The sequence below is a fragment of the Schistocerca cancellata genome, chromosome 2 (assembly GCF_023864275.1).
Source record: "Schistocerca cancellata isolate TAMUIC-IGC-003103 chromosome 2, iqSchCanc2.1, whole genome shotgun sequence".
In the NCBI taxonomy this organism is placed as follows: Eukaryota; Metazoa; Arthropoda; class Insecta; order Orthoptera; family Acrididae; genus Schistocerca; species Schistocerca cancellata.
The window spans coordinates 141,992,494-142,005,908 of NC_064627.1; the positions used below are offsets into that span (position 1 = coordinate 141,992,494).

Here is a 13,415-nt window from a genome sequence, read left to right on the forward strand (position 1 = left end):
ACTGACGTCATTCCGCCTGTAATTACTGCCAAGTCCTTTTGCTTTCCTCTAATTTGCATTTTACTGCAGGTGTTTTATGGCCTGCGTACACATCTAATACCAACAGACTGCGTAAACCAAGCATTGCACCAGGACGACGATTCCACACAAGCCTAATCCATTCCAGCACAATGTCCCCCGAAAACCACCCAGTTTCATTTGCTCATCCCCCGAAAACCACCCAGTTTCGTTTGCTCATACAATTACAGTTTTTGGGAACGCTTCCGTTTTCAGTGAAGTCTTTAGTTTGAAAACCATGAATGGGGGTAATTTATGTCCATCTGCTGTGCAAGCAAGCATTACGGACATTTGCTGTTTTTCACCCCCTGATGTAAGAACGCTTATGTCTTTCTTTCCTTTGGCATCAACCGTATAATTTGACAGCATGTCAAAATATATGGCAGTTTGGTCAACATTTCCTATCTGACCAAGAAGGTAAAGCTTTCCTGTGCGCCGCCTAATTATGAAGTGCAGAAATTCCACAAGTTTTTCTTCAAAATTTTGCGGCAGCTTCTGTGCAACTTAAGTTCGCCTCTTAAGTGAAAAACCCCAGCGCTTCATAAACAGACCAGTCCAGCTGCGACTAGCCTTAAAATTTTCGATTTTTTGCTCTCTAATAATTTCATGTGCCTTAATTTTTAAAATTTCGGCGTTCACAGGTAGGAATTTCTGATGCTGTTCCTTAACAAATTCATTTAAAATCACTTCTAGTGCATGATATCAGCCACACTTAGGCCCACTAAATGCTTTCGTGCTACTTGAACATTCAAATAATTTGTTTCTTAGCAGTCGCCATCGTCTGACGTTTCTCTCATCAATCCCTTATTGCAGACCTGCAACACGATTAGAATTTTGTTCCGCAAAAGAAATAACTCCCCTCTTGAATTTGGCACTACAATGAAAGCGCTTTATTATGGTTCATGAACACCAACAAATACTTCACAAAATTGCACGAAGCAATAGTTGCCACTACGTGAAATCTTAAAGAGCCCCAGCATATCAACTCATGCAACAATCCTAAAACATTGTGCATTGTTGGTATTTTTGTGTAAAGAAATTTATTTTTGTTGCTACGAATATTTGAAAGGCTGCTACATTCAAGGATGAACAATACAGAATTTCTATTTCTTCATTGGATAATATATGAAAATGCAGTGGTTGAAACTCGGGGTGGAGAAAATAGCTTGTCATCTACCTTTTTTTTAAATTTATTTACTGGCGCAGAGGTTTTGGTGTCAGTATTTATCTTCGTGCCTGCAAAGCATGCCTGTGTAGCGCTACATATATTCGACATCAGAAGTTAGTTGTGGCGGCACCTACCAACATTTTTCAGCGCATACTTTGCACTCGATTCTAAGCCGCAGGCAATTTTTTGGATTACAAAAACCAGAAAAAAGTACGGCTTAGATTTGAGTAAATATGGTAAATACCATCATGAATGAGGGTCTTCAGGAATGTAGGATGACTCAGGTTATACATTACAAACACAAACAGCTACTACAGACACCTTCTGTAAAGTAATTGATTGACTGATTAATTGAGGGGGGCTGCAGGACTAAACGGTGAGGTCATCAATCCTGCAATTTCAAAGTTCCACAGTGAAGAGAGAGGGTCCACTAAAAGTGGGTGGATCCAGTCAGAAGAGTCAAACTATAAAAACGATGAAGTTAAAACACACAGGAGAAGATATAAAAGGGTAGCCCAAATCTAAAAACTGGGAACACTAAGGGATAAAAGAGGGGATTCTGTAAAGTAAGTTAACAATAAATTATGATTAGTACTGATGTACTCATACTGAGTATGGGAATTACTTCTCAGCTTCTTTATATACATAAAGAAAAAAAGCCTCTGGTTTTTTGATATTACACTACCTAGCTGCTATTTTCATGTAATATGACGAACAAAGCAATTAAGTAACTTTAATTATACATTTCACAGAACATTATCAGCAGTCTATTTACTGAAAGCCAAAACCTATTCAATACAAACATTTGAGCAACTAGTGCCATAAATTAAAGAAGGAATGGTTAATAAGATCCTCCTCTACTTTGTTTTTGATTATTTGAGGATTTCTAGTTTCACATCGGTTTTCTGCTAGTAACCTGTTACAGTCTTTTGCAACAGAATATAGAACTCCATTTTGAACTCTAGATAGAACTGCATATCTATATGGAAAATAATTTCACAGTTCATCATAAATTCACTCTTATTATTAACCACAAATACTAATTATGAAGGAAATGTGTTGGCATATGAGTATAAGACTGCCAAGATCCTTGAAGATGTTCCTGCAAGTTGTTCAGTTATTATCACCTCTGTGTTCAGTAATACTTTTTTTACCTCAACTTCACTGCTCCAGGAGTTAAAGGAATGTCAAAATAGTGAGATAAAGTATTCTAGTAATCTCATTCATTCACTGAGTTTTGAATCCTACTGTTTCAAAACATGAGTCCCATGTCTTCATCAACTGCACCACCTCACCAGCTTAAATTTAGGAAATCACTTAGGAAACTGAAGGAAATAAGAAAAGGCAAGATATGCTATGCCTGATGCTGATGCAGAAATATGATTAATGAGGAGTAAAATAACTAAAATTATCACTCCCCTTTATCTCTTTATATGACACACTGAAACATATTCCTAATAATATAACTTATTCTTTGACACATCAGAGATAAAAGGTGATATCAAATATTTTTATTTCATTTTCTTACTTTTTTTTAAAAAAAAAAGTTGTTTGAAAATAAATAAATACTACTATTACAAAATTAAAATGGTGTCCAAAGACATTTGTTAACTGAATACAATGATTCAACAGAACGTTAAAATTGGACACATTTGGAGCAATAAACTTGTGATAAAGCTGTTAACAAGGCTCAACACAAGTGATCTTGATAAACCTGAGTTTCCACATACTATAAGAAAAAAATACAAAATACTTGCCATTAAAGTTTAGTATTTTGAAAGGACATAAAACATTTATTTCCAGTTGCCTTATTGTCACAGCCTTACAGATTCCATTTCTACACTCTCATTATAGTCCTTTGAAGAGATGTCACTTGGGTGCAGAATATCTTCAAGCTTGTCTTGATGTTTTCCATGATCACCTTTGTCAGGTGTGTTCCAAGATTGAAGTTCTGAAGTGCCAAAGACTTGATAAAGTACTCCAGGAAGAAACAGCATTCCAGCTGTGATCAGAAAGACTATCTGCCACTGACTAGGGGTTTGCTAGAACAGCCAAACATCAAAATAATTATTACTATCAACAATTCCAGCTGTGATCAGAAAGACTATCTGCCACTGACTAGGGGTTTGCTAGAACAGCCAAACATCAAAATAATTATTACTATCAACAAAGAATCTGTTAGACAGAAGGTCACAGAGTGACAAATAATTCAAATACTATAATATAATATTACTAGGGACCTTAAGAATTCCCAGTTCAAAATAAATGTTAATTAATATAAATGTAAGTTCTTGCTCAAACTACAAAATTACTTAATAATTACACATTCTGGCCCAAGCTGCTGGAGTCAGCAGTCATGTGTGCATGAGGTGGGCTTGTTTTTGTAAATGAATGGTGTGTGTTTCTCTTTTTCTGACGAAGACAGTGGCCAAAAGGTAATGTGTAAGTGTCTTAATTGTGCCTGTCTGCAACTTAATGTGTCATCTTTATGGTAAGTAGCAATCTGTGTTTTCCTACATTGTTGATATTCCTACCTGGAGTTTCCATCGTTTAAAACAAACCAGGACAAACATGGCGACAGGTTCAAGTGTTCATAATATTCCTGTGCGCGAAAATTACAGTTCCGTAGTGAAAAACAGTCAATATGTGAATGATAATGGTGTTACAACAAAATTAAATGAACGTATTATCAGCCTACAGAAAACTGTTGAAGTGCTTCGTAAAGAAATTTCATGGCTCAAGAAAGAAAATTATGATCTCCGATCAAAACAAGGTACGTGCTACACGCGGGACTCGGTGCAAAACATTTCGCCTGCTTCCAAAAACTGGAACAAAGCTACATTTAAAAACAACCAAGCTACGTTTAAAAACAACAAACAAGAAGTGTTAAATCGTGTGAACAATGACCGCAACGTTAATTTCGTGCATGAAAACTCGTTTGAAGTACTCGCAATTGTAGACAGCGAGGGTAAAACGAGACGTTACGAGTCGCTTGGGAAGAAAAACATTCAAGATAGTAGGCCTAAAACCACCAGTGAACAGTCTAAACACATAAAAAAATCTCTAAACAGCGATAAAGTGTCGTATGAACTTCATGAGACAATACTGGTACAAAATGACCTCGAAGTACGTCACAAAATACCGATACAAACAGACACTCAAACGAAAAACATTGTAACAGATAACTCGCATAATAAAATACTCATGCTTTCAGATAGTCATGGCCGTGGACTCGCAAAGAAAATTAAAGAGAAAACTAATAGAAGTTTGTGTAGCATAGTAAAACCGGGAGCCCCACTAGCGGAAATAATAAAAACGACTGAATCTAGAGAGGTTAAAAATCTACACAATAAAGACTGTGTAATACTCATAGGAGGTTCAAACGATGTATATAAAAATGAAACTGCAAATGCTACATGTTATCTGAAACAGTGTCTGAAGAACCTCACGCATACAAACGTGATAATCGTGAATATACCACATCGACACGATCTGGATGACCAATCATGTGTAAACACAGAAATACAAAAAGCCAACTATCAGTTTGCCAAAATCTGTAGACGTTTTAAAAATGTTAAATGTGTTAATATAAATAATATAGGTCGTAGATTCCATACACAACATGGACTACACTTAAACAGTATTGGGAAAGAATATATGGCGAACATGATAATGAAGGAATTAAAACTACTTCAAAACACCTTCAACTCAAAAACAACTGTTATACCACTATCAGTAATAGAACATTCCACAGTACAAGAAAAATCAACAAAGGCAGTCATCTCGTCAGCAGCAGAACTGACATCGGCAGAACCTTCACCACCACCACCAACAATAAGAACAAGAGACACAGCAACAGTGGGACAGACAACAGCAAAGCCAACAACAGCAGTAGCACCAGAAACGACAGTACCAATGGAGAAGCCACCAGCTAAACCACACCCCATCAGAAGGAGCCAGAGGACAAGAAAGTACATCACTCCAAAGGAGGATTTTTTATGGTTCAGCACCAAGAGGAGAAAAAAACTGGGACAAACCGGCACAAAGCATCAGTCACTGTCAACAAAATGGAAACAAAAGATACAGGCAAGGTAAGCTGTGCTCGTTTCTCAGTCTTTCATCAAAATATACAATCTATCAGAAACAAAGTGCAACAGTTAGAAGTGGAACTACAAACTTTAAACAGTTCAGTCACATGCATTACTGAACATTGGTGTAGAGGAACTGAAATAACACTAATAAATTTAAACTCATATATACTAGCATGTCATTATAGTAGAACCACCATTAGAGGTGGTGGATCATGTATATATGTTAAGCAAGGAATTGCCTATAAAATTAGAAATGATTTTAATTCTGTAAGTGAGGAAAAACACATAGAAATATCAGCCATAGAGATAAGCAAGACAGATGAGGCACAAAGGTTAACTATAATATGTATTTACCGTTCACCCAGTGGTGATATAGATACTTTCACTGCAAAACTAATTCAGATTCTAGACATGGCTTCGAATTCTAAAGGGAAGGTTCTCATTTGTGGAAACTTAAATATAAACACACAAAACCCAGATAGATTCTGTAACTCATTCTTGAATATATTGCGCTGTTATAATTTATCACCATTAGTTAACAGAGCCACGAGGATAGCCAAGAACTCATCATCAACAATTGATCACATCATCACAGACATAGATAAAGAAAGTTGTGAAATTATTGTAGATAACCTTGGCCTTTCTGATCACTCCTGTCAAATCCTAAAATTAAACATAAATATAGACAACACAACTAAAACATACACATACAGAAGGGTTTTCTCCAAACCAAACAGATCAGAATTTGCCAAGCAAATAAACAGTATAACTTGGGAAGAAGTGTATGCTGAAACTAGTGTAAATAAGAAATTTTCTAAATTCATGTCGTTATTTAAACTCAGATTTGATGAAGCATTCCCAATGGTGCAAACTGCAGTACACTCACAGAAAAGAAATACCTGGGTGACCAAAGGAATAAGGAAATCCTCTGCAACACTCAAACAACTGAACAGGTTAAAAAACTACCATAGTGATCCTGGTTTCCTAAACTACTACCAAACATACAAAAGAATATACAGAAGAGTATTACGAGACGCAAAGAAAGCCCACAATGACAGTATTATAGAAAAGGCAGAAAATAAAATTAAAGCAGCCTGGACTGTTACTAAACAGGAAACAAACAGTAATAAATTAAAAGCAGTAAACATTCAAATTAAACATAATGGTGCTATTATACATAACCCAAACACACTAGTAAATACCGTAAATGAGTACTTCAGCAGTGTTGCTACCAAGCTACAGCAAAAGTTTGGCAAAAAACAGCCTGAACAAAAATTGAACTATATGGATAACTCAATGTTACTGTTACCAACTTCTGCAGAAGAAGTAAGGATGGTTGTGAAGAATCTAAAGAATAAAACATCAGCAGGTTTAGATGAAGTGCCAGTGTGCTTACTGAAGGACTGCATTGACAGCATACAACATCCTTTGGCACACATCATAAATGAATCTTTCACTGCAGGCTGCTTCCCAGAGTACTTAAAATGTGCAAAAGTCCTGCCTCTATTTAAGAAAGGCGATCCAGAAAATATAGAAAACTATAGGCCCATCTCATTACTCTCATCCTTTTCCAAGGTAATAGAAAATAAAATGAAAAAGAGACTAATGGATTTCCTAAACAAGTACAACCTACTGTGTAAAGAACAGTTTGGTTTCAGGCCAGGAAGAAGCACAGGTTCAGCAGTAGCTCACTTCACAAATTTTGTCTTAGCAGCTCTTGACGAAGGTGAACATGTAACAGGCATATTCCTTGACCTTAGCAAAGCATTTGACACGGTAGACCACAAAATACTACTAAACAAAATGGAGGCACTAGGAATAAGGGGAACAGTAAATAATTGGTTTCAATCGTACTTGGAAAATAGGGTACAGTGTGTAGAGATCTCACAAACGAAGTTCAGCAGATTGACAAAACACATTTCCAAACCAGAACATATTAACATAGGAGTCCCTCAGGGAAGCGTGTTAGGGCCAATACTCTTCCTAATATATGTCAATGATTTTCCCCAGAGTGTCAAATACGGGGAAGCAATACTATTTGCAGATGATAGCAGCATCCTTATCAGTGATGAGTCACCAGACAAATTGAGAGACAAAGCTGAAGAAACTCTCGATCATGTATGCAAGTGGGTAGTAAGCAACAAATTAACCCTCAATATTAAAAAAACAAACAGTATTAATTTCCACGTAAATAAAAAAACATAATAGCATAGGCCTAAAAGTTAAAGATGAACTTATAGATCGTGTCACAAACACAAAATTCCTAGGAATGCATGTTGACTCACAGCTTAACTGGACTGACCATATCGCAGCACTAGAAAAGAAAATTGCTACTGCTTGCTATGCACTCCGGATAATTACGTCAGTATGTAATAGTCCATGTGCTAAGACTACATACTTTGCATATGTGCATTCAATAATTAGTTATGGCATAACCTTCTGGGGTACAAATGTGCAGAACATACAAGCAATTTTCAAGCTGCAAAAGAGAGCTGTACGAATAATAACAAAAAGCAGCAAGAGAGCTCACTGTACTGATTTATTCAAAACCATGGGAATCTTGACAGTACCATGTGAATAAATCTTTCAGACTGTGATATATATAAAGAAACACATTGACCAGTACACACAAAACAGATCTATACACCAACACTGGACTAGATCCTGCCACCATTTGCATCTCATACGAAAAAACAGAACAAAAACCCAAAATAGTTTATTATTTAATGGAATAAAAATGTATAATAGACTTCCAGAGGAGATCAAAGCTGAAACTGGAATACATGCCTTTAGGAAAGCTGCAAAAAGTTATTTAGCAGATAAATGTTACTATACTGTCAAAGAATACTGTAAATGACATGTGCTCACCTCAATTCATGCAAGAGTACCTTTGTAAATTTATATTTATCTGTAATTAAGATTCGTGTTTTTTTTTTTTTTTTTTTTTTTTTTTTGTAATCCATGCAAGAATACATTTGTAAATTTATATTTATTTGTAACTAAGATTGGTGTGTATTTGTTTTGTGTACAAACGATTAAGTTGCACCATAGAAATATGTACTACCAGAAGTACTATTATGTATATACTCATTCCATGTATACAGTTGACAACATCCATACAACACAAGTTGTCTACGGATGAATAAATAAATAAATAAATAAATAAATAATAAATTTTTGTCTGTAGTGAAGCCTACAGATATTTCAGTCCTGAACCTGCAGAAAATGAGCACTCTCTTCCCCTCACATCTTCCAGTATGATCCCAGAACAATCACATTTGTCACAACTTTCATTATTTATCACAGTATCCAGAAACCAGAAATGAGGAATATTCCATCTACAATCAAAACACCCTCCCCCCCCCCCCCCTGGCAAAGTGATATTCTGCTACCACCCAATCAACATGATATCCTGGCCCATCCTTATCCACACACACTACCAACCCATGGCCACATGCATCCTTTTTTCCTTAATCTGTTATTATTTTGAAAACGCCATGTATCAGTACAACCACAATTAGATATTACATTTTCAATTATCTTTGATAAGAAATAAAATATCTCACAAATATTATCTGTAATTCATGAATGGCCTAGTAATGAAGTATATATCTCACAATTCATTTTACAAATTAGAGTGATAATGTTATGTGCAGGAGAGCAAGTACAAGGAAGTTACATTTTAATTCGAGAAGGCAGAAACAGAGCCACTTAATTTCACGGAACTTAAATGATGGATGCAGACTAGAAAAGAAGACTATTGGAATTGATATAGTTAGGGAGGACACACAACATTTGTTATCATCCATAAGTGATCAATAAGGTGTATACTGTACCATATAACTGAAATGTACAATTTTAAGTTTTAAGATCTACTGTCATAGTGCTGGAACTGATAATCCAATAATGAATATTAGGGCTAAGGGCTTGATAATGGATGTTTTGAGACTAACAACGAAGATAGAAAAGTGTTTTCAGAATACAATGATACAGCTGTACTTCTTAAAACAACAGAAGATGAACAGATAAAAAATTAATGTGAGGAGAGGCAGAGGGCATCAGATTTTCACAACCAGATTTTCCAGAGGAAATGAGAGTCTGCATGTCTAATGGTAAGGTTTTTTACTGAGGACCATGAGGAGTTAAAATTCCATCCCCATTGCATTCTTATGTTTTCTTCACCAGATCACTTCAGTCAAAAAAGTCACCATAATTTCCCTACATTATTATTCACAAACTAGAAACCTGCTATGTCTCCAATGCTTTATCATTGATCAACAGTTAGAAACTAGTAACATACTGGTACTTATCTATTAGTGTGGCCTTCTCCATGATATCATGAAACGTAACATACAAAGTGTCCATTGGAATTTTACAGAGTAGTAGAATGTATTAATGATATTTTCGCTTTGTGAGTCAGTACCACTGCAATGTTTGGACATCAATTATATAAAAAAATAAATAAACGAAAGTTCAGTAGTATTAGGGAGATGCTGAATGAAATGTGTTTGGCTGTTGAGACAGCAGTGTGCGAAGCCTTCAATGACTACCGTAGCAGAATACTGTCAAATGATCTTTCACAAAACCAAAGAAATTCTCATCATACTTAAGGGCTGTGCCACCAGAGTTGGTGTCCAATTGCTTGTGAATGAGACAGGAACTAAAACTGTTTTAAAATGTTCTTTTACAAAGGGAAACCCAGGAGTATTGCCCCAAATTAATCCTCATACTACTAAAAAAAATGAGCAAAATAAGTGTTAGTGTCAGTGATGTTGAGAAATAGCTGAAATCATTAAAACTGAATTAAGTTCCAGGTCACTATGGCATCTGTATCAGATTCCATACTAAATTTGTGGCCGAGTTAGACCCTCTTCTAATCATAATCTATCACAAGGGCAGTAGAAGCGATCCACAAAACTACCATCCAATATCCTAGACATTTATTTGCTGTAGAATCTTAGGGCATATTCTGAGCTCAAACATAATGAAGTACTGCGAAGAGAATTTCCTTCTACATGCCAACCAGCATGACTTCAGAAAACATCGATCATGCAAAACCCAACTCTCACTTTTTTCACGCAACTCCTGATCAAGGCAGTCAGTTAATGCAGTATTTCTGACTTCCAGAAAGTATCTGACTCAGTACCACATCTACACTTATTGTCAAAAGTAAGATCATAAGGATCTCAAGTGACATTTGTGATGGGATTGAGGATTTTTTGGTAGGGAGGATACATCATATTATCATGGATAGTGTGTCATTGTCAGATGTAGAAGTAACTTCAGGTTTTCCCCAGGGAAATGTGTAGAGACTGTTGTTGTTCATGTTGTACATTAATGACCTGGTGGACAACATTAATAGTAACCTAAGACTTTTTGCAGATGATGCAGTTTTCTACAGTGAAGTACTATGTGAAAGAAGCTGCATAAATACTGTCAGATCTTCATAAGATTTCAAAGTAGTGCAAAGATTGGCAACTTGCTTTAAATTTCAAAAATGTATCAGTGAGTTACAGTTGGAATCAGCCAATTCATACAAATATCTGGGAGTAACATTCTATAGGGATATGAAATTGAATTACTACACAGGCCCAGTCATGGGCAAAGCACATTGTAGACTTAAGTTTATTGGTAGAATACTGGGGAAGTGCAATCAGTCTACAAAGAAAATTGCTTTCAAATCACTCATATGGCCCAGTGTATAATATTAATCAAGTTTATGAGACCCATACTAAATAAGGCTAACAGGGATTATTGAACATATATACAGAAAATGGCAGCACAAATGGTCACGTATTTGTTTGATACAGAGATGCTGAAGAAACTGAACTGGCAGACTCTTGAAGATAAACATAAACTATCCTGAGAAAGCCTACTTTACAGAGTTTCAAGAAGAAATTTTAGGAATATACTACAACCGTCTATTTATCAATCACATAGGGATCATGAGGAAAAAATCAGATTAACTACAATACATGCAGAAGCATTTAAACAATCATTCTTCCTGCACTAAATATGTGAATGGAACAATAGGAAACCCAAATAACTGATACAATGGGATGTACCCTCTGCCAAGCACTTCACAGTGGTTTCCAGAGTACAGATGTAAATGCAGATACTTACATTTTGATACGTCAGCGTTCCAACTATAGCTGGAGAAATGAAACCTGGAAGATCAGCCACTGTGCACCCTATGCCAAACAGAATACCTGAAATAGGGATGATAAGATATTTAATATTACATTAATTTTAAGCATATACTGAACTTAATTAATTAACTGTGTTGTGTTGATCCCACCAATAAGAAGTTCCAGAAACGTGGAACCATTCAAGGTATACACTAGCAAAAGATAAGGAGACAATAGAAACTTAATATTTATGCTGCATTAAAAATAAACTACGACTACACAGCTTAACACTTTTCACACTTATGCCATCTAAATTTAATTTAGTAAATTAGTAAGGAAGCCGAAAGTTTGAAAAAAGCTTCTGCCGCCTCACTTTTTGCAGATACTGCTGTTCATCTTGATTATGATGGCATTTTCAAAGACAATATTTTCCTACACCTGTAAATACCGAGTCCCATTTATGGTACATTACTACTTCTAATGCAGCATTATACCAAATACTGCTACTTGCCATGTAGTTAACAGAATTTTTCAGACCCTGAACCTCGATACTCAGATAATTTGTAGAAATATTGGCCACTGATGTATGTTTTTAATTTTCTTTTGAATCTACATCTACAAATAAATACATACTTCACAAATCATCATATAGTGTGTGGCAGAGAATATCTTGTAGCACTGCTGTTCATTTCCTTTCTTGTTCCACTAAGAAATGGAGTGAGAAAAAAAGACTTTCTACATGAGATGGAATCCACAATTTTCGGGACTGGTGCTGCCATCTGGAAAGTAGGAGTAGTAGATATTTGCACCGCTAGGTGGCGAGAGCTGCATATCTTATGAGTCAGTGTGCGGAGTGGCATTCAGCTGGGAGGATGTGTTGGGTGTCCACAGTGATTTCTGTGATACTCTGTGTTTGGCGTGTGGCGATTTTACGATGGATCCGTGAACAGAACAGTGTGTGTGTATCAAATTCTGTGCAAATCTCAGGAAAAGTGCTACGGAGACCCTTGCAATGATTCAACAAGTGTTTGGGGGACAGAGCACGAGCCACATGCGTGTGTTTGAGTGGCATGCTCGGTTCAGGGCAGGCCGTACAGACATCGAAGATGATGCTCACACTGGAAGGGCCATTAGCCACACAACACCAGACATTGTTGCCAAACTTCAACAATTGGTTTGTGCAGATTGACGTCAAACCATTCAAGACCTTGTGGATGAAGTGGGTATTGGTTATGGGACATGTCAGTGAATGTTGACTGATGACTTGGACACGCATCGTGTCGTCGCAAAATTTGTGCCCAGGATCTTGACTGCTGATCAGAAGGCGCAGTGTGTTGAAGTGTGCACAGATCTTCATCAGACAGCATCTGATGATCCAATCTTTTTGTTATGGGTTATCACCATTGACAAGAGCTGGATTTATGGTTATGACCCAGAGACAAAACAACAATCATCCCAGTGGAAGAGCCCGGGCTCCCCAAGACCCATAAAAGCAAAACAGCTGAAAAGCAAAGTGAAGAACATGATCATCATTTTCTTTGATACCAAGGGAATTGTGCACAAAGAATACATCCCACCCAACCAAACAGTGAATTCTGCATACTACTGTGACGTTTTGCGATGGCTCTGTGAAAATGTGTGGCGACATGGCCCGAACTTTGGCGTCAAGGGAAATGGCTGCTACATCACGACAACACACCCTGTCACATGTCCTTGCTCACCAGGACCTTTTTGACAAAAACAACATGGCGGTTGTAACCCACCCGCCACACTCGCCTTGTGACTTCGTGCTAGTCCCAAAATTGAAACTCAAGTTGAAAGGCCATCAGTTCGACACTCTAGAGACGATTCAAGAAGCATCGCTGTCAGTGATAAACACCCTCAAAGAACAGGACTTCCAGACAACGTTTTACCAGTGGCAGAAGCATTGGGACTAGTGTGTACCTGCAGATGGGAACTACTTTGAGGGTG

At 36.8% G+C, this 13,415-nt stretch overlaps 1 protein-coding gene across 2 annotated transcripts in view; it reads right to left on the bottom strand.

Moving 5' to 3' along the window:
• Nucleotides 1-2,780: 2,780 nt before the first annotated feature.
• LOC126161425 (sialin-like) overlaps nucleotides 2,781-13,415 on the bottom strand; it is a 166,997-nt gene continuing 156,362 nt past the window's right edge. For both annotated transcript variants that reach the window (XM_049917224.1, XM_049917226.1), the window contains exons 9-10: nucleotides 11,440-11,525; nucleotides 2,781-3,267 (exon numbers count right to left, since the gene is read on the bottom strand). In XM_049917224.1, the coding sequence (XP_049773181.1) occupies nucleotides 3,040-3,267; nucleotides 11,440-11,525 (314 nt within the window). In that variant the 3' untranslated portion in view covers nucleotides 2,781-3,039. The remainder of the gene's footprint in view (nucleotides 3,268-11,439; nucleotides 11,526-13,415) is intronic.